This window comes from Monodelphis domestica, chromosome 3 (genome assembly GCF_027887165.1).
Source record: "Monodelphis domestica isolate mMonDom1 chromosome 3, mMonDom1.pri, whole genome shotgun sequence".
NCBI lineage: Eukaryota > Metazoa > Chordata > Mammalia > Didelphimorphia > Didelphidae > Monodelphis > Monodelphis domestica.
Window position 1 is genome coordinate 382,815,401 of NC_077229.1, and position 25,823 is coordinate 382,841,223.

At 33.4% G+C, this 25,823-nt stretch overlaps 1 protein-coding gene across 4 annotated transcripts in view; it reads right to left on the reverse strand.

Moving 5' to 3' along the window:
- Positions 1 to 7,914: 7,914 nt before the first annotated feature.
- The window catches only part of MARCHF6 (membrane associated ring-CH-type finger 6), a 97,407-nt gene continuing 79,498 nt past the window's right edge, over positions 7,915 to 25,823 (reverse strand). For 2 of the 4 annotated variants that reach the window (XM_056824307.1, XM_056824304.1), the window contains 6 exons: positions 25,623 to 25,804; positions 23,528 to 23,662; positions 19,244 to 19,333; positions 16,252 to 16,384; positions 14,645 to 14,780; positions 7,915 to 12,765 (listed from right to left, as the gene is read on the reverse strand). In XM_056824307.1, the coding sequence (XP_056680285.1) occupies positions 12,675 to 12,765; positions 14,645 to 14,780; positions 16,252 to 16,384; positions 19,244 to 19,333; positions 23,528 to 23,662; positions 25,623 to 25,804 (767 nt within the window). In that variant the 3' untranslated portion in view covers positions 7,915 to 12,674. Of the gene's footprint in view, positions 12,766 to 14,644; positions 14,781 to 16,251; positions 16,385 to 19,243; positions 19,334 to 23,527; positions 23,663 to 25,622; positions 25,820 to 25,823 lie in introns of all 4 variants that reach the window. The other 2 variants (XM_056824305.1, XM_056824306.1) reach the window with 1 other exon arrangement.

Genomic DNA, 25,823 nt, shown 5'->3' on the forward strand with positions numbered 1-25,823 from the left:
TTAGAGTAGTGAGGAGGGAAATAGAAAAGAAAGCAAAATCAATGTTTTGCAAGGCACATTGAAAGAAACCCAAATTAGGGGCAGTCCCTTTGGCCTAAAAGTGTACATTTACAATAAATGTTCAATCAAACTTCAGTTCAATCAACCATATCCAAAGTTTATTCTTGATCTTCTTGATGTAGTGTGGGTTTTCTGGCATCTTTCTGTAACAGTTCATTCTCTGGATTTAGGAGTTAATAAGCTTCTTCCTTGAAGATCTTTCTCTCAAACAAAATCAAAATCTTAGATTTTTATAAAAATACAATCTCAAACAAAAGATAAAAGATCTTGGATTTTAAATTAAAATACAATCCCCCCCTGAAGCAGGTGTTAAAAAAACATCCAGTTTAGCTCAGGAGTCAATGCTGAGTTATGGTGGTGTATGAGTCAATTATTAAAGGAAGAGAAAAACACAAAAAAACATAAGGGAAAAAAAATTCAAAATAGGCCCTTGTATAGGTCCAATTTAAAGTAGCTTCTATCCCACAAGTCTGTAGGACAGAATGTAGTAATATTTCACTTACCCATTTGCAGCCAAGACTACAGGAGGTTGCCATACTATAAGAAGAAAAAGGAACTAGAACTCTATTTTGATAGGGAAGTGTCATTCCCTCATCTGATTTTTGACCTTCTCATGGATATAGGGAGCCAGCATGAAAGTCAAATTTTGTACTTGTCTGAGTACTTCGCAAAGAGTGTAGATACAAGGAAGTCCTATGACTAAACATATGTTAAGCAACCTCGAGACCACATTAATTTCAACTCCTTCCATATTGGCGTAGAAGTTCATCAATCCCACATGGATTGGTTTCATTTTGACCTGTGTGCTCTTTTTGGCACTTTTCAGGTTCTTTGCTCCTTGTTTTTATCCCATATTCTGGAATCAGACACAAACATTAATCACAGTACCATAATATTTTATCAGTAAATGGTAGGTTCCCATAGTTTAAAGCTTTTGGATATGCATTGATATTATAGCAAGTATATATATATATATATATATATATATATATATATATATATATACATATATATGTATATATATATACACACACACACATATATTAAACTTGTATTACTGCAGAAAAAAATTATTAATTATATGTACCTTTAGTGAAAGAAATGAGAAAAAAGAAAAAATAAAACATTCTAATCAAAAATAAAGAAAAGCAATAATAAAAATAAGGAAAAAATCAGGAATTCAATGTGTTCTTGAAAAACAGCATCCATTTGTCTATGGATTATCTCCAAAGCATGTGATAGGGTACAGTCAATCAGTCTCAGCAGAAGATGCTTTCTTCACATGTGAGCAATGAATCCAAGAGTCCTTTTCTCCAACCTTTATAGGTGTTGGAGTAGTTAATATTTGGAATGGTCCTTCCCATGAAGGCTGAGTTGTTCCAGTATGCTTGAAATTCTTAATATACACTTTATCTCCTGGGTTCAGGTCATGAAGAGAAAAGTCTAGTGGTCCGGCTTGTACTGCAGCTCCGGATTCATGACGTTCACGTAGTTTGTGTTGTAACTCCTGTATATAGGAAGCAATAGTAGTATCTCCCCCCTAATAGTGAGGTATATGCAGGGGGAAAAGGTTTAGCCTGTATAGGCAGATATCCAAAAAGCATCTCAAATAGTGAGATGTGTAGGTCTCCTCTAGGCCCGCTTCTATGATAAAATAAGGCCAGAGGAAGAATTTCAGGCAATTTTAAATGGGTCTCAGTGCATAATTTTTCCAATCACAGTTTTAAGTTCTTTGTTCATCTTCTCCACTTGGCCTGAGCTCTGGGGATGATATGGAACATGGAATTTGGGAGTTATCCCCAAGCAAGAATATATCTGATTTAGGACAAAATCAGTAAAATGACTTCCTCTATCTGAATCAATACGTGCTGGCAGTCCAAAGCAAGGAATAATTTCCTTTAAAAGTATCTTAGCAACAAAATCTGCCATGGCTCAGGTTGCAGGAAATGCTTCCAGCCATCTGGTTAGTTGATCTACAATGACTAGACAAAATTTATAACGTCCAGCCTTTGGCATTGTTATGAAATCTATCTATAGATGTTCAAAAGGTGTGTAAGCCAGAGGACGTCCACCAAAGGCTTTTCCACGAAATGCATGTTGGTTATGTGCTTGACACGTAGAGCAGGCTGAACACACTTTAGAGGCTATAGTTGTTATACCAGGAGCTATCCATACTCTCTTGACAGAGTCCACGATGCCCTTGGTACCAAAGTGACCACTTTTATGTATAGATTGGCAAATTTGGTGATAGAAACTTCTAGGGAGCAGGGGTTTTCCTTCAGATGACACCCATACTCCATTAATCTGTTTTGCTTTCAATTTTTGTTTCCATTTTTCCACTTCCTTTTCATTATAGGAAAGTGACAATTTTAAATCATCAGTGGTTGTTGATGTTAAAATCAATTCAGGTCCTTCTATGGCTGCTAGCTTTGCAGCGACATCTACTCAATTATTTCCTCTAGAGTCAGGGTCAGTGCCACCTGTATGGGCAGAGCAATGAACTACAGCTAGGGCTTCACGAAGCTGGAGTGCAGAAAGAATTTCATTAATAATTTCTACATTATCTATAGATTTTCCGGCTGAGGTTAAAAATCCTCTCTGGAGCCATAGCATTCCGACTGAGTGACAAATGCCAAAAGCATATCTAGAATCCATATAAATTGTTGCCTTTTTATCTTTGGCAATTATACAAGCGTGCTTCAGAGCGATGAGTCCTGCCCCTTGAGCACTAATGTTAGAGGGTAGTGAAGCTGACCACTCAGTGGCAAATTCTGAGACTACGGCAGCTCCAGTGTAGCATATGCATAAGGGAATGTCCAAGAGATTATCTCGAGGCCTTTCTGCTATGGACACTAGGGTCTCACAAGTGTGTAATGGTTCTCCTGAAGTTGGTAAACGTGGAAGCAAGGTGGCAGGGTTAAGGGTTGTACAGCGTTTCAAGGTAATGTTTTCACTATTTAACAAGGTTATTTCATACCTCGTAATTCTCTGATCCGAGAATGCCTGTGTTCTATGCTTTAGCAACAATGCTTCTACCTCATGTGGGCACATAATTGTTAATGGGCATCCCAATACTAGATCAAAAGTTTTTGTCACTAGTAAGTGTTCCTGATGCTACTGGGTCCAGTTGGGCAGAATAATAAGCAATTGGGCACTGAGAAGGTCCCAAACTCTGAGTTAAAACACCTGAAGCTATTCCTCTTCGTTCATGTACATACAAAGTAAATGGCTTGTAATCTGGGATGCTTAGAGCAGGGGCAGACAGAATAGCCTTTCTTAGCTCTGATAGAGCTGACAAGTGTTCAGGCTCTAATTTGAGGAGTTCAGGAACCGAATCCTGTGTTATTGCTATAAGGGGTTTAGTAATTTCCCCATAGCAAGGAATCTATTTTCTGCAAAACCCAGTTGCATCTAAAGTTGCTCTCAACTGTTTCTTAGTAGTAGGAGCACTCTGAATATTCTCAATTCGTTTTGGAGAAATATAACAAGCACCAGCAGTCAGGATGAATCCCAAATATTCTACTTTAGGGAGACACCACTGAACTTTATCCTTCAAGATTTTATGTCCTCTTTTATGCAATTCCAAAAGAAGGTGTTTACTATCTTCTTGACATGTTTTTGCATCTGTTGAAGCCAAGAGTAGATCATCTACATATTTGATTAATTTACTATTTTTAAATGTTATATTATCTGTGCCTTGGCTCAAAATTTGCACAAATAAACGGGCTTTCCACATAACCCTGTGGCAAATAACTCCATGTATATTCTGAGACCTTCCAGGTAAAAGCAAATATATGCCTGGAGTTCTCATGTATAGGTATGGAAAAGAAAGCTGAGCACAAGTCTACTACTGTAAAGTATATAGCTGTGCTAGGAATAGAGGAAATAATAGTATTTATGTTGGAAACTACGGGGTGTCTTTTTATAACGTATTCACCGTCCTCAGATCCTGTATGAATCTATAGAGGTGCTTGCCAACAGGCCCTCTTTTCGATTTTTAAACTGACAGGATGGGCATGTTGTATTCAGATTTGCAAGGTATTATTATTCCTTGTTTAATTAATGAGTTAATAACTAGTGTAATACCCTCAATTGCCTCTTTTGAGAGGGGATACTGAGGAATGGAAGGAGGTGGGCTAGATTTAGTTTTTATCTGCACAGGAACAGCAGATTTAAGTAAGCCTACATCGGAAGATGATGTGGCCCAAAGAGACTCCGGTATATCCTTAGGTATTTCAAAAGTGGAAGGCTCTTTTGCCTCCTGGTTTTCCGAGAGAAGTACAGGGAGTAAATTTAAAGATTCCTCTGGTATTTCTAATGATAAAGAACCATCAGGTGAACAAGTTATTGTGGCTCTGAGTTTGCATAGAAGGTCTCTCCCCAGCAAATTTAAAGGGGAGTCGGGCATCAAAAGAAAGGAATGTTGTACGTCTAGGGGTCCTACAGACACCATTCTAGGGGGAAGTTTTTTAACTCTTTGGGGTATTCTTGATACTCCCACTACACTTTGTGAGTCAATGGAATAACAATTTAAATCAGGTACATTCTTTCAGACCTGGTAGCTCCAGTGTCTAAGTGACAATCATAATAGGTGTTACCCACCTTTAAGGTAACATGGGGTTCATTAGTATGGGGAGGGCAGCGGATAGGGAAAACAGGCAGTAGGACATCAGGGTTCAGAAAAATCGAAGGTTGTATCCTCTGATTCATGTGCCCCAGCCACCCCCACCCACCCAGACACCTTCATTGTGTTTGGGATATTCCTTGGGCACCCTCCCTGAAGGGCATCCCCCTGAGGGGCATTAGCACCTCGAGTATTTTTTGGACGAGCACCATTTCTTATATATTGTTGTTGGGTATTATCATTTTCTTCATTTGGAGCATTGTCATTATTTTCCCAATTCCTACTACTGAAATTTTGGTTTCTATAATTCTTATTTCTATAGTCATTATAGTTATTTCCATAATCATTGTTATAATTTCTAAAATTTCTAAAATTCTGGTTTCTATGATTATTATCATCATTTCTATAGTTATTATTTCTAATGTTGTTATTAAGCTGTGTATTCCTTCCGATAAGTTGCAAGTTTCCAGTTTAAACTGTCACAGACAGCCTGGAATAACAAAACACTACCTCAAAAAAGCATTAGGGCCAGCTCTGACATCATCTTCACAAGTGTGCAGAGTTTAGACCTAATGTCAACTCCGAAGTCAAAAAGTAGATTGGAAGAATGAATAAAAAAGAATTCCACTTACAAAACAAAAATGAAAACTCTCAAGAAAATTATGGCCAGAGTCCAAAGATTCCAAGTCAAATCATAAACACTACAATCAGAAACAGAATTTTTAAGTTCCAAAGAACCACAGTTAAAACCACAGATTTAGCACCAACAACTATAAAGGTGCAAAGCACCTGAAATAATAGTTCAGAAGATAAAGAATGAAGAATTAAGAACAATAATTTAGTCACAAAAAAAAGTATAAATCTAAAGGGGGGGTGAGATCTTTAAGGAAATAAAAGACTTTCCAAGAATTTTTTTTAAAACCCTTACCTTCTGTCATAGAATGAATGCTGATTGGTTCCAAGACAGAAGAGTGGTTAGGGCTAGGCAATGGGAGTTAAGCAACTTGCCCAGGATTACACAGCATGGCTACATTTATTTGAACCCAGGAGCTTCCATCTCTGGGCCTGGCTTTCAATCCACTGAGCCACCCAGCTGCCCTCAATCCAAGCATTCTTGATAAAAAAGAATGGAACTTCAGAGAAACTCTGACATACTAATTCAAGAATCAAGAGAAAAATTAAAAAGGCAAACATGGAGAATCAGAAAAGGACTAAACAAAGATAAACTGCCTATATTCTATAACAGGGGAAGGTGATACACACCTGAAACCTATCATCATCAAAGACACTGACATTATCAAACCAATGCTGTCAAAATGTTAATTTGGCAATTGTGTGGAAGATGAACTAAAAAGGGAAAAAAGCTATGAGACCAATTAAGAGGTAGTACAGGTGAGAGATCAGAGCTTAATTAAGGTGGCAGTTGTGTAATGGATGGTAGAAACAGATGTGAAAGATGTAAAGTTGGTAAGACTTGGCAACTGAATTGATGTGAAAAATGAGTATGAGAGAAGAATCAAGTACGACTCCAACTTGGGTAGCAGGAAGAATGGTGGTGCCATTGCAAGAAATGAAAGTAAGAGAGATGGGGTGAGGGGAAAAATAACTTGTTTTGGACATGTTGAATGTGAGACATTTAAGGAACACATAGTTGGAGAAGTCCAATAGGTAATTAATTGGTGTCATGGGACTGTTCAGAAGAGATGAGAGATCTAGGAGTCATTTGCATGTCAGCAATATTTGAATACACAGGAGCTGTTAAGACAAATAACAGAGTAGAGAAGCTAGGAGAGGATCCTGGGACACATCCATACAAAGGGGCTAAGAGAACTGTGATGATTCACAGAGGTATGACCAGTAAAGCAGAAGCAAAAAATGGTAATGTCCTGAAAAATCGAAGAAAATAGAGCAATGAGGAGGGAGTGAGTCTAAGGAAGATAAGGACTGAGAAATGGCTAGGAATTCTGACAAATAAGACATCAGTAACCTTGGAGAAAGCAATCTGTTTGCTACTGATGATAGACTGCAAAGGTTTGAGAAATTAGGTAGAAATGAAAGTAATGCATGTAGATAACTTTTTCTAAGAGATCCTTTGATAAGAAATGGAAATATTTGGAGTAGATGATAATAGGTGGATCTGGAATTAGTTGAACAGATTGATCCCAAATTTCCAAATGTCAGGCTAAATTTTCAAATGTCAGGCTATGTCAGTTAGGTAATATGTTTGATTAAAGAATAAAGATTCAATTTGAGTTGCTATGGTATGTTCAAGAGCTGAGTGTAATTTAATAAGTTCGAACTCAATTAAAAAAAAATCACCTTCCCTCATATATGATGGAGGTATGGCTACAAATGAGTTAATGTGAAAGACTTAAGGGATTTTGTTATACTACAAACTCAATATAAATCAACAATGGGATATTGAAACAAACATCATCTTGGGCAGCACTGAGGCAAAATTTATAGAACTGAGTAATTGATGACGACTCTGCAACTAAAGTATTATGTCTAACTCCAAGTGCCGCAATTCAGGAAGGATGTTGACAAGTGGGAATGCACAGAGAGGAGCAATAAAGATAGTGAGGGAAGTGGAGGATATGCCATATAGATATAAGTTCAACTAACCATGAATGCTTAGCTTGGAAGGGAAAAAAAGTCAAAGGCTATCAAGTATTTGAAGGGCTCTCCTGTGCCAAATTGATTAGATTTGCCGTCAAGCCCAAGGGCAAGAACTTGGAACAGTAAATGAGTAAAAGCCTAGGTTGAATAGACCTAGAACTGGAAAGGGGCCTTTCCAGGTATTGTAGGTCAACCTCTTAATTTTACAGATAAGGAAACTGGTCTCATAGGCCTAATTTCAGTGTTCCTTTCATTATCCAAAAAGACAGTGAACTTCAACTTGACATAAAGAAATACTTCACAATTAGGACTATCCAAATGTGGGATGGGCTACCTTAGGAATAAGTCTGGATTTCTATTCATGATAGGATTTTAAGCAAAGACATCAAAAAGTCTTTATTCAGGATGTCTGGGAGGCAATTTTCCTACAGGTACAGATTGACCTAGACTATTTCATTTTACTAGAACTTCTTATTCTAATTCCTATTTATCTATGTGCCAAAAATCACAAACCTATACCTGAAAAAAGTCATCCTCTACAACAATGGTAATAAACTCAAACAAATATGAAGGCCACCTACATATCTGACTTAGAAAACCACAAATTAGCATCATGTTTTATCATACTTTTATTTATTTTGTTAAACATTTCTCAATTACATTGCACTGGTTAGGTGCACTCCAAAAAGTTGACAGTAGCATTTGATACCTGTGTTCTAAAACATACTTGGCAAGTGATCATCCTGCCTTTGCTTATAGTCCTCCACTGTCAGGAAAACCGCTACTGCCCCTAATATAGCCTATTCCATTTTTGTGTTACTTAAATTGTTGGGATGTTTCTTTTTTTAAATTTCTTATCATTGCTTCAAGCTCTGATCCCTGGGCCAAATGATAAGATTTCACCCATCTTATCACAGAACAGCCTTTCAAATACACAATGACAGGCATTTCCCTCCAGGTCTCCATTTAATCCTCCTACAGCACAAACTGGGGACCCTTCAATACCCTACTTGCTGTGTTTGGTACATTTTCCAACTTATCAATGTTCTTCCTAAAATGTTGCACCGAGAACAAGTCCTTTCTCTCCCTTTTATAAATGTTAAAAGCTCCTGAGAGAACATGTACATGTATGTGATAGTTATGTGACTTCCACATTTAGCATATTATACACACAGTCCATAGAATAAACATGTTGAGTAACAGCTGGTATTTGTACAGTGCTCTATAAACATTAGATCCTTAGATCCTCACACAAACCTATGAGGTTGGCAGGGGAAGCATTATTATTCCTATTTTAAAGCTGAGGAAATTGGGATTTGGAAAGACAAAGTAATCTGTCCATGGTCACCCAGTCAGCAAAAGGCAAAGCTGGGATTCAAAATCCAGGTCTTCTTGATTTCAAAATTATGCTCTCTTTAAACAAACTACCTCATGACAATGGACAATTACTAAAATATGTTTGCTTGAGATTAACTTTAATAGCTGCTGACATTTGCCCCTATGAAAAACAGTAAATAAAAATCTGAACTTCTCCAATACTAGATGTCCCTTTTTTTAAATCAAAGTTCCTCCTTGACATTCCACTCTTCACATTTTTATTGATGGTGGTTCTGTGAATGGACATAGCTTATATCCATGACAAATAAAAAGTGAAAGGCATATATAAAAAGTACACAGGAATAAAAGGTACACTGTCTAATTAACACATGATAATAAAAATCCAGAATATTAGGGAGTGAGATATGAAGAATGGACACTTAAAAAAAGTATGTAGTGGCAGCTATTATAAATGAAAATATTCAATTAAAACAACAAATCAGAATAATAAAATAATTTAACCAAAAGTCTGATAGAATATATATCAGTCATGCTTTTTGAGAATACTTTCTGGATTTTGTACAATATTTGTAATAAATGGAAGCAGTAACATAAAAAGATACTTTTTGCTTTTCATTATGAAAAATCTTTTAAACAAAGTTGAATAACATAAAACTGACCTTAGTAAATTAATTTAAAATGCATCATTCTTAAAATGAGAAAACTAAATTTATTTTTTACATGTTATATTATTCACCAACTATATTCACACCAGTGTTTTATACAAACATTTTCTTAATATAGAAAGATTTTTAAAAATCTTTATGGCAACCCAAAAACAAAATTTTAAATGGCTGCCTTTCCAGGTGTGAGAAAAGTATATACTAGAAAAATCAAAGCATTTGAAGGAAAATTAGCCTTTGTTATTTTAATAAGGAAATGGGGGAAAGAGGGGGACAAAAGACAATAATTCACACAGTAATAGTTAAGAGATAGATTAAACTTTAAAATAAAAAATTGTTTATGTTTACATCTGAAGGTGTCCAATGACATTTGTTTTCATTTAATCCCCATTGCTTTTCAATATATGTAAATAGGAAAAATCATCTAAAGAAAACATAATGAGGTTTTTGGATCTTTGCTATAATCAGCAAACTTCACATTAGCACTTTTTAAAAGTAATCAGACTGATTTATTTTTTTTAAAAACAGTGCTTCATGATTTTAAAATGAAAATCATAAGTTACTGACAATGAACAACTATGCACTTGACATAAACATTGGCTTCTGATGAAGTTCGTAAGTTGGTCATGCTAAGCCAACCCTAAATTCTCATTTATTTAAATTTGTAAAAAATAACAATAAAATAAATAAGACAAAAGAGCCTTACTTAACAAATTTTAATATTCCTCAAAGACTGGGTTATCAGTCTATGTAAAATGTATGAGATTGCACTATTAGGGGGGAAAGCTACATGAAGGATTGCAACAATATAGATTTTTAAATATTTACAAGACTTAAGGAGAAATTTTGATGCTAACAAACTATTTTCAGCAAATTCTGTCTTTGTAAAAAATATCCTTTAGAAATTACAGAATATTAAAGGAATACTGACATTCAAACTAAAAATAATTTATGATAAAAATAATCCAAATTTACATTTAATGATATTAATATACACATGAGTGAATGAAAGGGAAAATTATTTTGGCCTTTTTGCATGTAATGTTTTATCAGAAAATTACCAAGAAATATATGAAGCAGTATATAATTCTGGAGAATATCAATTATTGATGTCTTGGAAAACTGCCCAACCTTCTGTTGCTAAACAAATGCACATTAAGTTATTAAGCTTTTGTATAATGGAATCGAAATTCCTGTTAACACTTAAATTAAGCATTAAAAGAGCGGGGGTAAATATAATAGTCAAATTTCACTTGTCAAACTCAAGAGGTCTTTTTTCCCCTCCTAAAGAACAATTTTTATACAAATTTAACATGACAGATTTTTATCAAGTATTTAGAACAAAGAAAATCCAAAATTTTATTAGACAAAAGGACTGAGCAGAGCTTTAGCTTGAACATTCCTTAATGCAGTACAAGAAATCTGCATACACATAGAGAGGTACTACAAAGTGCAAAATGCTGTAATACTATACCCCATGTAAAGCTTCTTCCATCGATATTGTTGTTTTTTAATAAAAATTTAAATGAAAATAATCACTCACTACTAGGGGGGTTGGGGAACGGATGACTCCAAAAAATGAAACTACCAGAAAATGTTGCACTTGATTTGGTGGTCTGTTTGGCTGTACTTTTTGTATATATAAAATAACCTGGGGATTTCATTTTATGTATTTTAATACTATACGGATTTTTTCTATAATTTTACAAATAACGTTCTCCTATGACCATTTATGACTCACCAAAAAAAGTTAATACTGCCTTTCTTTTAAAAAGGCAGTCTTGTTGAACATTTCATATAATATATATAAACCACTTAAAACATTCAGCCCATTTGCCCATCAGTTCTCCCTGCAGAGCTTCTAATTTGCAGCTTTGGTTAGAAGGAAAACTAATTTTTAAAGTGAGATTTCATAGCAAGGCTCTTGTATAACAGAGTCTATTTCTGTTGGAAAAAAACAGCCTAGATGGCTTGCCCTTCAGATAAAATTTAGTTGGTTAACAGGATTCAATGCATCCACTCACATATAAAGCTTCTGAAATTTGGGGAGATGGCTGCATGAAAAGTATGAGAAAGAGGGGCAGTTAGGGGGCTCATGAATAGAGAGCCAGGCTTGGAGTTGGGAGGTCTTGGGTTTAAATGTGGCCTCAGGCACTTCTTAGCTGTGGGATCCCCTGGGCAAGTCAATTAACTCCAATCACCTAGCCCTTACTGCTCTTCTGTCTTGAAACCAATACTTAGTATCAATTCTAAGACAGAAGGTAAGAATTTAAAAGAAAGAAAGAAAAAGTAGGAGAAATATATTTCCTAATTCCCACCCAGTCATTTACTAGCTCACAGGGTTAGATTTTTCCAAAGAATCTTCTCCAACATATTTTACCCTAAGGAAATAAGCCACATCTACAATTAGCAAAAACAGCACAAAAATGTACTAACTTCAGTAAAATTTCAGTACAGCATTGTTTAGGATGTCATAAGATTTATGATATTGTATGACTTTTTGGCCAATGCTACCAACAAATGCAAATGAGTAAAGGAAACAACAAAAAAAGTCTTGGTTTGGTGTTTTGGGGTTTTTTTGTTTGTTTTTTTTTTTTTTGGTAAGTGTAGACATGCCCTTAACAAGCACAAAAACCTGACTTTTAATGCTGATCTCAAGGGTTATTAAAATTATCAAAATGTAAAATAAACTCCTTACCTACAGTAAGACACTGTACAATATTACAAACAGACTCATGAAAAAAAAAACAGGCATTAGAAAAACGTACAACAGCTTTGGTGCTATACAAAATAACTTTCAAAAAGGTTGACAGTGAAGCACAGTTCATATTTCTTACCACAGACACTTCACTGATGATTTGTAGTTGTTTCTTTTCAAGGTTCTTGGTAAGGCCTCTCCACCCAAGAAAGTCAGAATGCATCAATTTAATAAGAACTATAAGGGACACCATAAATGAGTTCCAGATTTCACTGAAAGTCTTGCCTCTTTGCGCCATTGCTTTGTGGCACTTTTCTTGTCAAGAGAACAGCAGGTCCAAAGTAAAGTGACAACTAGATTTAATAAATTAATATACATTTTGTTTAAAGATGTACAATGCACATTCTGTTTAATCCAAGGTTTTAGGGTGTCAGGATACTTCTATTTACACATATACAGATCTCAGACAGCAATGAAAAATGAAAAAGATGCAGATAGAGGAGCAGGTCATTAACTGCTATCTAAATGCTAAGGATATGAATTTTTTAAAAAAAGTGAAAGTAAAAACATTGCTGTGAGGATCACCGGGAAAAATATTATCCAGAGATAGAAGAGTCCACAAAAAAGGACACATAAAGGCAAAAGGAAGGTCAAGGTATTTAAGACAACTATTTTATTCTTGTGAAGACTGTGGAGATGGTGTTGACGTGCCTTGTTTACCTGACTTTCGTTCATAGTTCACTAGTCGTTGTCCCACAAGATATCTAGATTTTAAAAGAGCAGAGTTAGTATCTAGGGAAAATTCATGCATCTTTACATAACAACATATATAATGAAATAGGTTATCTAGGCTTAAAGCATATTATATTATATATAGGATAATAACATTTTGCTGTTTGGAAAATACAGCAACAAATGAACATCAAATCAAATGATCTGATTTTCAGCAGTAACCACCAGGAAGTTAGGAGGTTCTGGGGCTAGAAGGAGATATAGAGAACAGGATCAAAATAAAAGGAAAAAGATAACACAAGTAAGGGATGTAGGAGCAAGAGGATGAGAAGATCTAAGTGATAAACATAAAATCTAAAATGCTGTAATAAATCAGATTTATATGATGCTTCAAGGTTCATGTAGTGGCTTCCTCAAAGCATTGTATAAGAAAGGAAATAATCTCATTTTTATATATGAGGAAAATAAGATTTGGAGATCTTAACAGATTTAACCAAAATCTATCCACACATACTTGCTAAGATGTGTGACCACCAATGAATCATTTCCCATCTTACAAATTTATCTCTGTAAAATGGGGATAATTCAGCAATCATTTATTGAACACCTACCATGTGTCCCAACTACTGGATAATTTCTTGTGCCAATTTTCAGTAGCTGCCCAGTAAAGTCAATCTATTCTCATTACCATTTCAAAGCCCTCCTGTCTAGCCAACTGCCCTTAAATGAATATTTTATTTTTGCAGCCTTTGTTCAAGTTGTAGTTTGCTTGTTTAAATTTTTCAATCTGTCCTCTAATAACTTCAAAGACAACGTACTTTGATCTTCAAGCCTCCCAAAGTACTTTGTTATATATGAATCTTTGTCAAGTGTGGTATGATTGTATATGTTGTTATCTCCCCAATGAGACTATTAGTTTCTTGAGGATATAAACAAAGTCTTTTCTGCAAAGTATAGGTAAGTAATAAATGCTAGCTAGATTATATTTCTCCTACTAATATGACATAACTATTTGCCTTTAATGATCCTTCTACCACCTAAAGTCTTTCAACAATATAACTTTCCAGATCATAATTTTGATCGAGTTGTTGTTTGTGTCTTTAAGATGAAGGAAATAGTGTCACCTAAAGAAGGCATTACAGCAATACTGTGACCTAAGGCAGGCATTATATTCATTTGTAGTCATCTAGAATTTACTTTAATCACTAAAAATGACCCTTCCTAACATTAATGGGTAAAGAAAGAATTTATTGTAGTCTGTGGAGTAACCTTGATTTTGAAATTTTACCAGGAAGAAAATTCAATTAGCTTTGTAGCCTTTGATTGTTAGACACACATATAATTTCATTACTAGAAACCATTCTTTTAAAACTAGAGGAAAATTTAACTAGCTGTTAGAAAAAAAAAGGAAGAAAGCATCATTTATCTCAATAGGATTCAATTTTATCATTCTTTCTACAAGAATTTCTTTACCATGTTCTTACATCAGGAGAAAGTTCATGTTGTTTTGCAATAATCTACCCAACCACTATTGTGAAAGGTACAAAGAGTGCTGCTAGTTGATTCAGGTACAGATGTTCTATATCATATTTGCTTTGTGGTTTTTATGTCTGACGTACAGAACCATTTGAGATACTGTGAAACAATATAATTGGTATGAAAAGTGGTTTAGAAAGTTAAAGATCATTAATTTAAAACACAAATGTGTAAATGGACTTTTTTTTGCCACAACTATGAAGAATGCTAATATGAAAATATGAAAATTAAAGACTTCAGAGTCCCTAACCCAATGGTTCCAGATGAACCAAAAAAAGCCTATTTGTATTCTTTACTTCCAGTTAATCTTGACTTTAAAATAAAAACTATGAAAAAGTTAAAAAATATTATCCAAAACTAAACCTCTAGACTCACTTGTCATTTTTAATATGTTCATAAAGGCGCTTGAACTGTCGAACTTGGAAGGACAGGATACCCATCAAAACTACCACCATTAGTAAAAAAGGATAAATTCGGCGCTGTACCAAATTTTGCATTTCAGCAGTAACACCTGTAAAATAAAAAGCAAACCCTCAGCATATGTGACAAAAGAGGTGAGTGCTTCTATATAATCAAAATTGAAAGTAAAATCTAATTTTCCCAATGGTGAGGCAGTAGTATGTATTAGATATGTAGTAGAAAATGAAAAGAATTCAAGAGACCAAGGTTCTAATTCTAGTCCTTCAATAACTAGCTGTAGGGCTCATTCAGTAGATAATTAAGTCTATATTAGATTGATTTTCATCAACTAGAAAATGAAGCAATGAGTATGTATCTCTGAGGTCTTCTCCAATTATAAAATTCTACGGAGTCTAGAAAGATATCAAAAAACATTTCATCCTGGAAGCCAAGATAGGAAGAACTGGAATAAACCTCAAGTTTTAACTAGTCTACACACCCTTCACTTTAGAGATAAACACACTGAGACCTATATAAAGAAGTTATATGTTTTACTTAAGATCACATAGTCAATTGATATCAGCCAGGAGTAGAATCTAGGTTTCCTCAATTCCTAGTTCAATTCTTTTGCATTATACTAAGTCATGAAGCATTTATTAAGAATTTACTACAAGCTGTACTATCAAATAGTTTATGTGACCAAAGCAAAATTCATTTTACATATTTTATAAATCTAAGTCCTCTAGTGGTTAAGATGAATTTGTTTTTTTTAATTGAGCATAAAACATTATTTGTCTATAATTTGAAGAAATTTATTTATTTTTTATTCCTAGAGTGAATGAGAACAGTATAATATAAATCATTCTACTACTCATTTATATTAGACCTTGTAAATACATTTCTTCCATTTTCTCTGAATGCAGGTATATAGAATATTCATACAAAATAATTAAGCTGCACAAAGTCAATTATCTAAAATGAGAAAATGATAAAACTATTTATGTTCTATATTTTGTTACATATTTCATTTTGGAATAATTTCTCTTGCTAAGATCCTCTAATCTTGATGTCTGACTGACTCATGAATTCCTTGAATAGAAAATAATTAATCATTTCTTTTTGAAAGTACTTTCTTGTTAAATGGGGTAAAAAAGTCTTAAGCTTTTTTTCCTTTGAATTTGTGCTGTATTATGTTATTACACTTAAATATATAACAAGTAAAAATAAGAAGATAAAACCAGCCTAAGAATTATAAGTAGAGCATACTTAAGGATCCTCTTTCTTAATTGCACTGGCAAAATAAAGCTTCAATTTACTAGGCATATTTATCATATTTTTCCATTAATGAATCATATCCAATATATAGTTTTAAATTATTATATTATTACAACGACATTAAAGAAATAGAATACCACAGATAAAAATAAACATTTTAATTTTTCCTATTTCCTCCTAGGAGAAAAGTTGGAAAATGACATAAGATAACTAGAGAATAGCTTAATACTAATATTATATTATTAAGCCCAATTTTTCTTGAAGCACTGAAGTAAGACCAGTCAAAAACAGAATAATATTTTACTCACCTAGTAAAGGTACAATACCAGATGCTATAATGTAAGGTACACAAAGAGAAAGTAACAGTACAGATATCACTGGCGCTGCTAGTTTTCGAATGATATAATGGAGATCAATGTTTCGGATGCCATTTGCATAAACCTAAAGTAATGAAAAAAAAGTCATAAGTAGGTAAACAAGAAAAAAACCTCAAAAGTAGAAAAGATATCAAAAGATCCAAAGTTCTACCCATTTAATTCACCAGACCAAAATCACTAAAATTTGTTTCTTCCTTTGAAAACTAGGTAAGTGCGAGAACACAAAACTTAATAAATTATTCGGTGGCTAAGAGACATCTTGCTTTGGGAGTATGCATTCTCTCTTGAGAGGTAGTAAATTTAGTAAACATAGCAGTGGTCTTGGAATTAGAAGTCTTTTGTTCAAATCCTGTCTCATCTTAGGCAAAACATTTAACATGTTAGATGTGGATATTTTTCTTTATCTATAAAAGTGCCTAGCTCTTAACTTCTGACACTATGAATGCATACACCTATTGAACAATGTTGACTAGACACATTCTATACCTTGGAGGATTTGTTTTGTAAGGAAGAGTAGGTTCATAAGTTCTGTATTCTGCATCTCCTACTAAACAAGCAACAAGGGAATATGCTCATGATGAAAGGAAAACCACTCCTACAAATACTGAGCAAATGAGAGACTCTTTTGGATTAATATGTTCCTATTTGGAAATATAAGTATACCTAGACTAGAGTAAACCATACACATTATAATGTCATTACTTTCTGTCCAATCAACATATTCCCACCTAAGAAGATGAGCTAGTTGATAAAAAGGGATAATTTTGGAGCATGAATAATTTTGAGAAGAAAACATGAATGGGTGGAATGAAATACAGTATTTTAGATACTGAACAAAAACATATATGATAAGACAGAAGAGAATAGAAAAACTCTGACTAAATTCCAATTTTTTAAAATTCTTCTTTGCCATCTGGTAGAGAATGCAGTTATAGCCTGACCTGCCATCTACTAATTAGAAAACTTAGAAGACTAAATCTATTTAATCGTTACTTCTAAACAAATAACCACAAACCATACTACTTTACCTTTTTGGAAGTGGTTATAAATCCCATATATTTCAATAAGACAGGGGTCATTACTTAAGAAAGAAGTATGAATCTATACATCATATAAAACAAGTAGAGTCTATGAGGATGTAAATGATCTCCTAAGTGATCTTCTAACCAATTTATTTTATAGATCTAGTTATTGAAACATAATTAGTTTCCTGAAAGTGGAAGTATATGTGTATTTCTAAAGAATATTAATATTTACCTATAGTCAAGGAATGAAATAGTCTATGCCAGTGAATTTTCCAGGTTAATAAATTTAGCCCTTAGATTCAAAATTAATTGGAAACTAAATACTCTAATTCTTCAAAACTGGTGGGTCAAAGAACAAATTAAAAAAAAAACAATTACTGATTTCATTGAACAGAATGACAATGAGTAAACAATTTATCAAAATCTATGGGATGCAGCCAAAGCAATACTCAGGTGAAACTGTAGATCTCTGAGTGCATATAACAACAAATCAGAGAGGGAAGAAGTCAATGAACTGGGCATGCAACTTAAAAAACTAGAAAGAGAACAAACTGAAAAATCCCCAGCTAAAAACTAAATTGGAAATCCTGAAAATCAAAGGAGAAGTTAATAAAATTGAAAGTCAAAAAACTACTGAACTAATAAATAAGACTAGGTGCTGATACTTTGAAAAAACAAATAAAATAGATAAAGTACTGGTTAATCTAATAAAAAAAAGAAAATCAAATTAACAGTATCAAAGATGAAAAGGGCAACATCATCTCTAATGAAGAAGAAATTAAGGTAATTATTAAGAACTATTGTGCCCAATTATATGTAAATAAATATGACAATCTAGGTGCAATTGGGTGAATATCTACAAAAATATAAATTGCCTCAATTAACAAAAGAGGAAATAGAATTCTTAAACAATCCCATCTCAGAAAAAGAAATTGAACAATTGAACATCGAGGAACTCCCTAAGAAAAAATCCCCAGGTCCAAACAGATTCACAAGTGAATTCTATCAAACATTTAAAGAACAACTTCAAACTATTTGACAAAAAAAGCAAATAGTTTTCCAAATTCCTGACAAATATGGTATTAATTCCAAAGCCAGGCAGACTAAAAACAGAGAAAGAAAACTACACACCAATACCCTTAATGAACATAGATGCAAAAATCTTAAATAAAATACTAGCAAAAGAACTCTAGCAAGTTATCACAAAGATTATTCACTATGATCAGGTGGGATTTATACTAGGAATGTAATGATGGTTTAATATTGGAAAACTATCCATATAATTGACCATATCAACAACCAAACCAACAGAAATCACATGATTATCTCAATAGCTGCAGAAAAAGCCTTTGACAAAAAATAAACAGATAAGTTTAGTCCTTAGAGTACCAAAAGATTTCTCTTGTAGCATATAATTTTGGATGAAAATCTTTCTTAAAATGACTATATACTTCCTAGTCTTCTTAAACAAAGTAGGATATATTTTAAATTGTTTTGATGACTCCAGACCATCATTATGAAAATCAATTAATAGATTATTGCCTAAGACAGAGATGTTCTCAGGAGTTAAGAGTTAGGAATTTCTGCTCGTAATCAAAAGTTCCAAAATGTTTACATGACCTTTTGTATATTTTTTAAGTATGTATGTATGTATGTATGTATGTATGTATGTATGTATGTATGTATATATGTATATATTAAGTGGTTCTGAATGAAAGCCTACAAAGCACAAGAGTATTAGATCATGAAGTGGTAAAATATATTTTGGAGCACACAATCTTCTTTTGGCTTCTTTCCTGACAGTTAAGAACAATGACAAATAAATAATAGTCAATTAAGGGAAATATTGTGACATGCAATGAAGTCTCAATGTTGTTAAAACGGAAAATTTTTCTTACCTGTTCAATCACTGTTTTTAACCACCACTGAGGTCCCATCAATGTTATGGCTGCAATTATTTTGGCATGAAGAACTCCAAGGGCCCAGTCCTAGTGTACAGAGATATTTAACTATTCAATTTAAGTAATGAGATGAATTTGTTATTAATATATAAGCTAAAAAATTTCTTTGATCAATATGTAAGAGCTTCCACATTTTCTTTTAAAGGCCAATCAATGGAATAAATTAGAAACACAAAATACAAGGGTAAATGACCTGAGCAATCTAGTGTGCTTGATAAAAACTCAAAGACCCCAGCTTTTGGGATAAGAACTCACTATATGACAAAAACTACTGGGAAAATTGGAGAACTGTATGGCAGAAACTAGGTACAGACCAATATCTCATACTCTATACCAAGATAAAGTAAAAATGTCTATATGATTTAAACCTAAACGATGGTACCATAAGTAAATTAGAGAAATATAGAATAGTTTACCCATCAGATTTATGGAGAAGGGAAGAATTTATGACCAAACAAAAGATAGAAAACATTATGATATAAAATGAATAATTTTGACTACATTAAAAAGTTTTTGTACAAACAAAATCAATATAATCAGGATTAAAAAGCAAACAACAAAGTGAGGAAAGCAATTTTTATAACATATTACTCCGATAAAGGTCTCGTTTCTCAAATATTTAGAGAACTAAGTCAAATTTATAATATTACAATCCCTTCTCCAATTGATGAATGATCAAAGGATATGAATGAGCAATTTTAGATGAAGAAATCAAAATTATCAATGACATGAAAAAAAATGTTCAAAATCACTCTTGATTAGACAAATACAAATAAAAGAAATTCTGAGGTACCAGCCCACACTTATCAAATTGGCCATTATGATAGTAAAAGAAGGTGATATTGGAGGGGAGCAAAATTGGGACATCAGTGCATTGCTGGCAGAGTTGTGAATGGATCCAACCATTTTGGAGGACAATCTGAAAACATTCCCAAAGGGCTATAAAACTGTGCATACTCCTTGAACCAGTAATGCCATTACCAGGCTTGTATCAGAAGAGATTTTTTAAAAAGGGGAGGGGGGACCTCCTTAAACAAAAATATTTATAGCTGCTCTTTTTGTGGTGGCAAAGAACTAGAAATTGAGAGGATGTCCTTCAATTGAGAATGGCTGAACAAATTGTGGTATATGTTGGTGATAGAATACTATTCTGCTCTAAGAAATGACAAACAGGATGATTTCAGAAAAAACTAGAAAGATCTGGAGGAACAAATGCAGAGTAAAATAAGCAGAACCAGAAGAACATTGTACACAATAACAGCAATATTGTAGAATGATCAGCTGTGATAGACTTAGCTACTCTCAGCAATACAATGACTGGCAACAATTCTAATGGGAGACAAAATTATTGGGAGTTGGGATGGAGATCAAAGCATACTATTTTTCACTTTAAAACTAAAGTGTTTGTGTCTTATTTTGGGGTTTTGGTTTCACATCTTACCAAAATGAACAATATGGAAATATTTTACCTGATAATACATGCATGACCCAGATCAAATTGCTCACCAATTTGGATCTTTTAACTTCAGGAAATGTATGTGGAAAATTGTTATTACATGTAATTGAGACAATAAAAAAGTACAGGTCAAGAAAAAAAAGGATATTGATGAAAAATTCTTAGCCCTAGTCTATGGTAAGATATCAATAAACCAGTACTAAAAAATAAAATTTCCTTTTACCAAAAGCTAAATCCCAATGCCATTATGGGAATAAATACCAAAATATCTTTCAATAATCAATACATGCCTTCTTAAAGAAAACTTAAATCAGAGGATTTAAGTGACTGTAGCATACTTCATCTATTAATTTCATTATGAGATTTCATAATTTTTTTAGTAGTCACAAGAAAATTATTACTTTCATTAATCAGCCACAATTCTTTTTTTTTAAACATTCCAAAGAGTAATAGACAGTTTGATCTTTTGCCTTCTTCATCAGACCTGTCTCTGAATTACTTTAGTCTGTTTTAAAAACTCAGATCTATCTTTCAGAGGATGATGTTTTGGCCCTGTTTTATCTACTCAAAAGAATGTCCTTAAGACTCTGAAAGCAATTTATTTCTTCATTTTCTATTGGCATACAAAATACACTTCCATATTGGTTGTCACTGTTGTAAGAGCAAAAATCATACATAACCAAAACCCCAAAATAAAGCCAAAGACACTGATGTGAAAGAGGACTCTAACAGTTCATTCTCCTGAGGATCTCATAATTTTTATACAATCTTACCTGAAATTTCAGATGTATACTTTATTCTTCCACTTGGTTTACACAAATGTACCTTATTGTACTTTTTTGCAACTTAAAAAGAAGCAATCTACAGAACTGGAAAAACTCCTCAATATGAACATTCAATATGGAAGTACTTGGGCCTTCCATCAAACTTCTCAATTACCACCAATTCTGACAGCATGTGAGCATTAGTAACATTCTCTAAGTATATTAATGGGAGCTACTCAAGGTGAGGGAAGAAAGGTTGGAAGGAGGGAGGGAAGGAAGAATCAAACTGCATTACTAACAGGACTTTCTCTTCCAACACAAATGGCCCAGAAAGTACTCTCTGGGCATACACATGCTCAACTCTTATTTGAGCCTTCACCTTTGGAAAGGAACCAATATCCTATGGCACTGATTGTTCCTTGAAAATGGATGAACTAGGGGGCAGTTGGGTGGTTCAGTTGATTGAGAGCCAGGCCTAGAGATGGGAAGACCTTACCACTCCTCTGCCTTGGAACCAATATACCATACTGATTCTAAGACAAAAGATAAGAATTGTTTTTTTTTAATGGACAAACTAATCTGGTTTATATGTTGTGGGACTGGCTCCTAGCTCCAAAGTAAATTTGTTGAGTTCCTAATTGGTCATTACTTAAGAGATGAGCAAAGATCACAGTCCTCAGAATATTCTACTTTAAAGTCCTTAAATATCTATTGACCCAGGGACAAGAGAGTCACGATCAGTCTAAAGAAATCAGTTTAGTCTTTGAGAGATAGCTGGTGGCAATGAAAGGTGAAAGGACCCATAACCAGTATGTGTCACAAATGATACTGGAACCTATATCTTTCTGAGTCCAAGGACTGGTATCTAACTACTATATTATGATTATCTCTAGTTAATACTGTTACTATTATACTCTTCAAAGCAATCAATAACTTTATGTAATCTGGCAGTATAGAAAGAGACCCTGAGATAAGTCCTTTTAGGGATTTTGACTCATGCTTTTTGGCAACACTGGAAGTTTTAGCTATTTTGAACCTCAAAATCTTAGGAATGGTGTCAAACCAGGCATGGAAAAACAAAAATTCTTTTACAATCTCCAAAGAACTTATACTTAATCAAAAGCACTGATAGAATAGCTATCTGGGCAATACTAAGACAAAACAGTCCCTACTATCAATGCTACTATCAAATGAATAATGCACTGTGGAAATAATATGCATACTTGTATAAACTAAATATTAGGATGGTTTTCTGAGAAGGTACTAGCATCAAGGGGAACCATGATAGACTTCATGAAGAAAGGTGCCTTTGAAGAATCTAAACATTCTACAAGATGGGCATGAGGTGGGAGAACACTGCAGGGATATGAAAAGGCTAGATGGAGTGCTATTGCATTGAAGGTCCCATTTGCCAGAGTGTGAAAAAAGGGAATAAGGAGGTTGGAGTTTGGTTAAGAAAAATTTTAAATAATCAAATGAAGGGATTTGTAGTTGATCTTAGAAGCAAAAGAGAACAATTGGAGCATCCTCAGTAGTTAATTAAACAACTTGGTGAAACTTGTGTTTAGCAGCTACATAGAGAGAGATGGTGAAACAGGTTTTTTTCAGTATCTTATAATTAAACCAAGACATTATGGTTATGAGAGGTAAATGCTGCATTTAAGGTACATAAACTTTGAGCAAAAAATAACCACCTTCTTTTGGTTCACTAAAAATGAGTTCATATCTCTTTAAGCATTTATAAAACATTAAGTTTAAATATATATATTTATGAAACAAACATTAATTACATCTGTCTTTGGCTTAAGAGGCAAAATCCAAAGTTAAAATACATCATAACACCCATTATTATAAGTAAAATGACAACTATTTTTATGACTGCTTCCTAAAATCATAAGAAGATCTGGTAGATTCTTCAAAAGTGATTAAATAAATCTTTATGAGGACCTGCATGTTTCCAAATTAGTAGGAAAATGCCAACTGAACGAGACAAGAACTGACCTGCCATGGATAAAAAAGAGGTGTCTGATCCAGTGGAACCCTCAGTGGTGCAACAATTACCAGTTCAAATAAAAGTCCAAGTAGAAGCGGAACAACACCAGCAAGTAGTACTGCTACTATCAAAGTCTTCATTATCTAATTACAAACAAAATGACATAAGAGGTGACATACTTTGGATATTTACCAGAACCTTTAACATCATCTTTTTTAAGAAGAATAACTTATAGTAAAAAAAATATATATATATATATACATATATATATATGTGTGTATATATATATTTCATGTCTGAATACAGCTCAGCTTCTTCCCAAAATAAGATACAGACCTAAATAAGGTAACTTTGAAAGAAAAACAGTACATATTCAAAAATTTTATCCGTTATTACCATATTCAAAGATTTTATTTGTTGTAAAATTTTTCCTGACATATTTTTCTAATCAATAAATTGCATTCATTTTTATCTTCATTATTCCTTTCAAAGAAAAAAGCAATGAAGATGTCCTCTCCTTCCCACTATATACATGAGAGACTGCCCTCAATTTTTAAACAAGCGAGATTATGAGGAAAAGTACAACCAATATAATAACTCACAATAGCTAAGTCACCATTTGGGATACATATGGAATCAAGATGGCGTCACTATGTCAACATAAAATTTTGGGGAAAGAGGCCTCTTCCCAATTTAGTAATGGCAAGCCATATTTGCATATGGTATCATAGCAAAAAAAGAAAAAAGAACTGGAAATCTAATTTATTATACATATTAACAAAGCTGGCAAGGAGAATGTCATACTTGATTCTGTGCATGTCAATATTTCCTTTTGTTCCAAACACAAATATATTAGAAAAGCGATAAATAACAACTATGATAATATATGACTGTTCAGTACATTTATAAATAGTTCTCAAAATTTGGCAATTAAAAACTTGCCACTCTCTCCCATTCCCTGGAGAGAGAAATACAATTTATTTCTCAAGATCTCTAATAGGCAATGGCAATGAGTCTTTTAGTCAAAAATCGCCCATGGCAGCTAGATTGCTCAGTGGATTGACAGCCAAGCCTAGAGACAGAAGGTCCTTGGTTCAAATCTAGCCTCAGACACTTCCTAGCTGTGTATCCCTGGGCAAGTCACTTAATGCCTACTGCCTATCCCTTAACACTCCTCTGCCTTGGAATGTACACAGTATTGATTATAAGACAGATGGGAATGTATTTTTCACTTAAACATTTTTATATTAAAAAATGAAATATACTTATAATTTAACTCAATTATAAGACTATAAACTCAACATGAAATATTGCAATTTTAGATAAGTAAAGGAATAAGCATAAGAATTCTATAAATTTTAATATTTATTCATTTATCAATCATAACTCATTATTATATATACATTTATAAATAAATTATAAAATATAACCTAAAGTGAGTTAGAAACTATATTAATAACCAAAACTAACTATAATATTTGTATATATATATACATACACATGAGCTTAGAATTTTTTTTTCATATTTACATGAACAAAGCTCTTAAAAATTAGACCTAGTTCTAACTATAAATCACCACTATAATTCTAGTTTCTCTAGACCTTTCTTGAATTAGCATTATTATTGATTTTAAAAAGTATCTTTTTAAATAAAATTCTTAAGGCCAAAACCCCCAGAATTCTTAGTTTTAAATGCAATTTTTAAAAAAAGTCTTAAAACTCCAATTAATTATTTTAAAACTGCCCTTTGAAAAGAATGGCAAAATACTAACTCCCCTATTAGAATGTTATTTTTATTAGCAGGTTCAACATTCTATCTTAAAAGTAATCCATAAAAAATAAATAATGCTTTTAAGTTATGGCACTGCTAAGAATGTCATTTAATCTCATACAATGTGAAAATTATATTATTTATTCTCTTAAATGTCAAAGGTTGATACATATTAGTTATATCTTTCATAGAGGAATCAAGACATTATTCTTCAATAGAATCTTCTTATGACTTCAGCTGAATAAACCTAAAAATGGAAGGGGAGGGAAAAGGGAAAAATAATTAAAGAAATATACCCACCTAGCAAAATTAACCTTTCTCTGAAAACTTACCATAAGGGACCACTCTTTAACCTTCTGAAAGATCACTCTGCGTCCCTGTGGCATCCATGCAACTAGAACTGTTACTGCCCTTATGGTTAACCAGCAGACATAAAGACCACAGGCAGCTGTGTATAGCTCATGGATTTTGGCAGTCCCCGTCCAAAATGACATTAACCACCGGCCAGCAAATACTGAAAAAAGAAAGGCTGA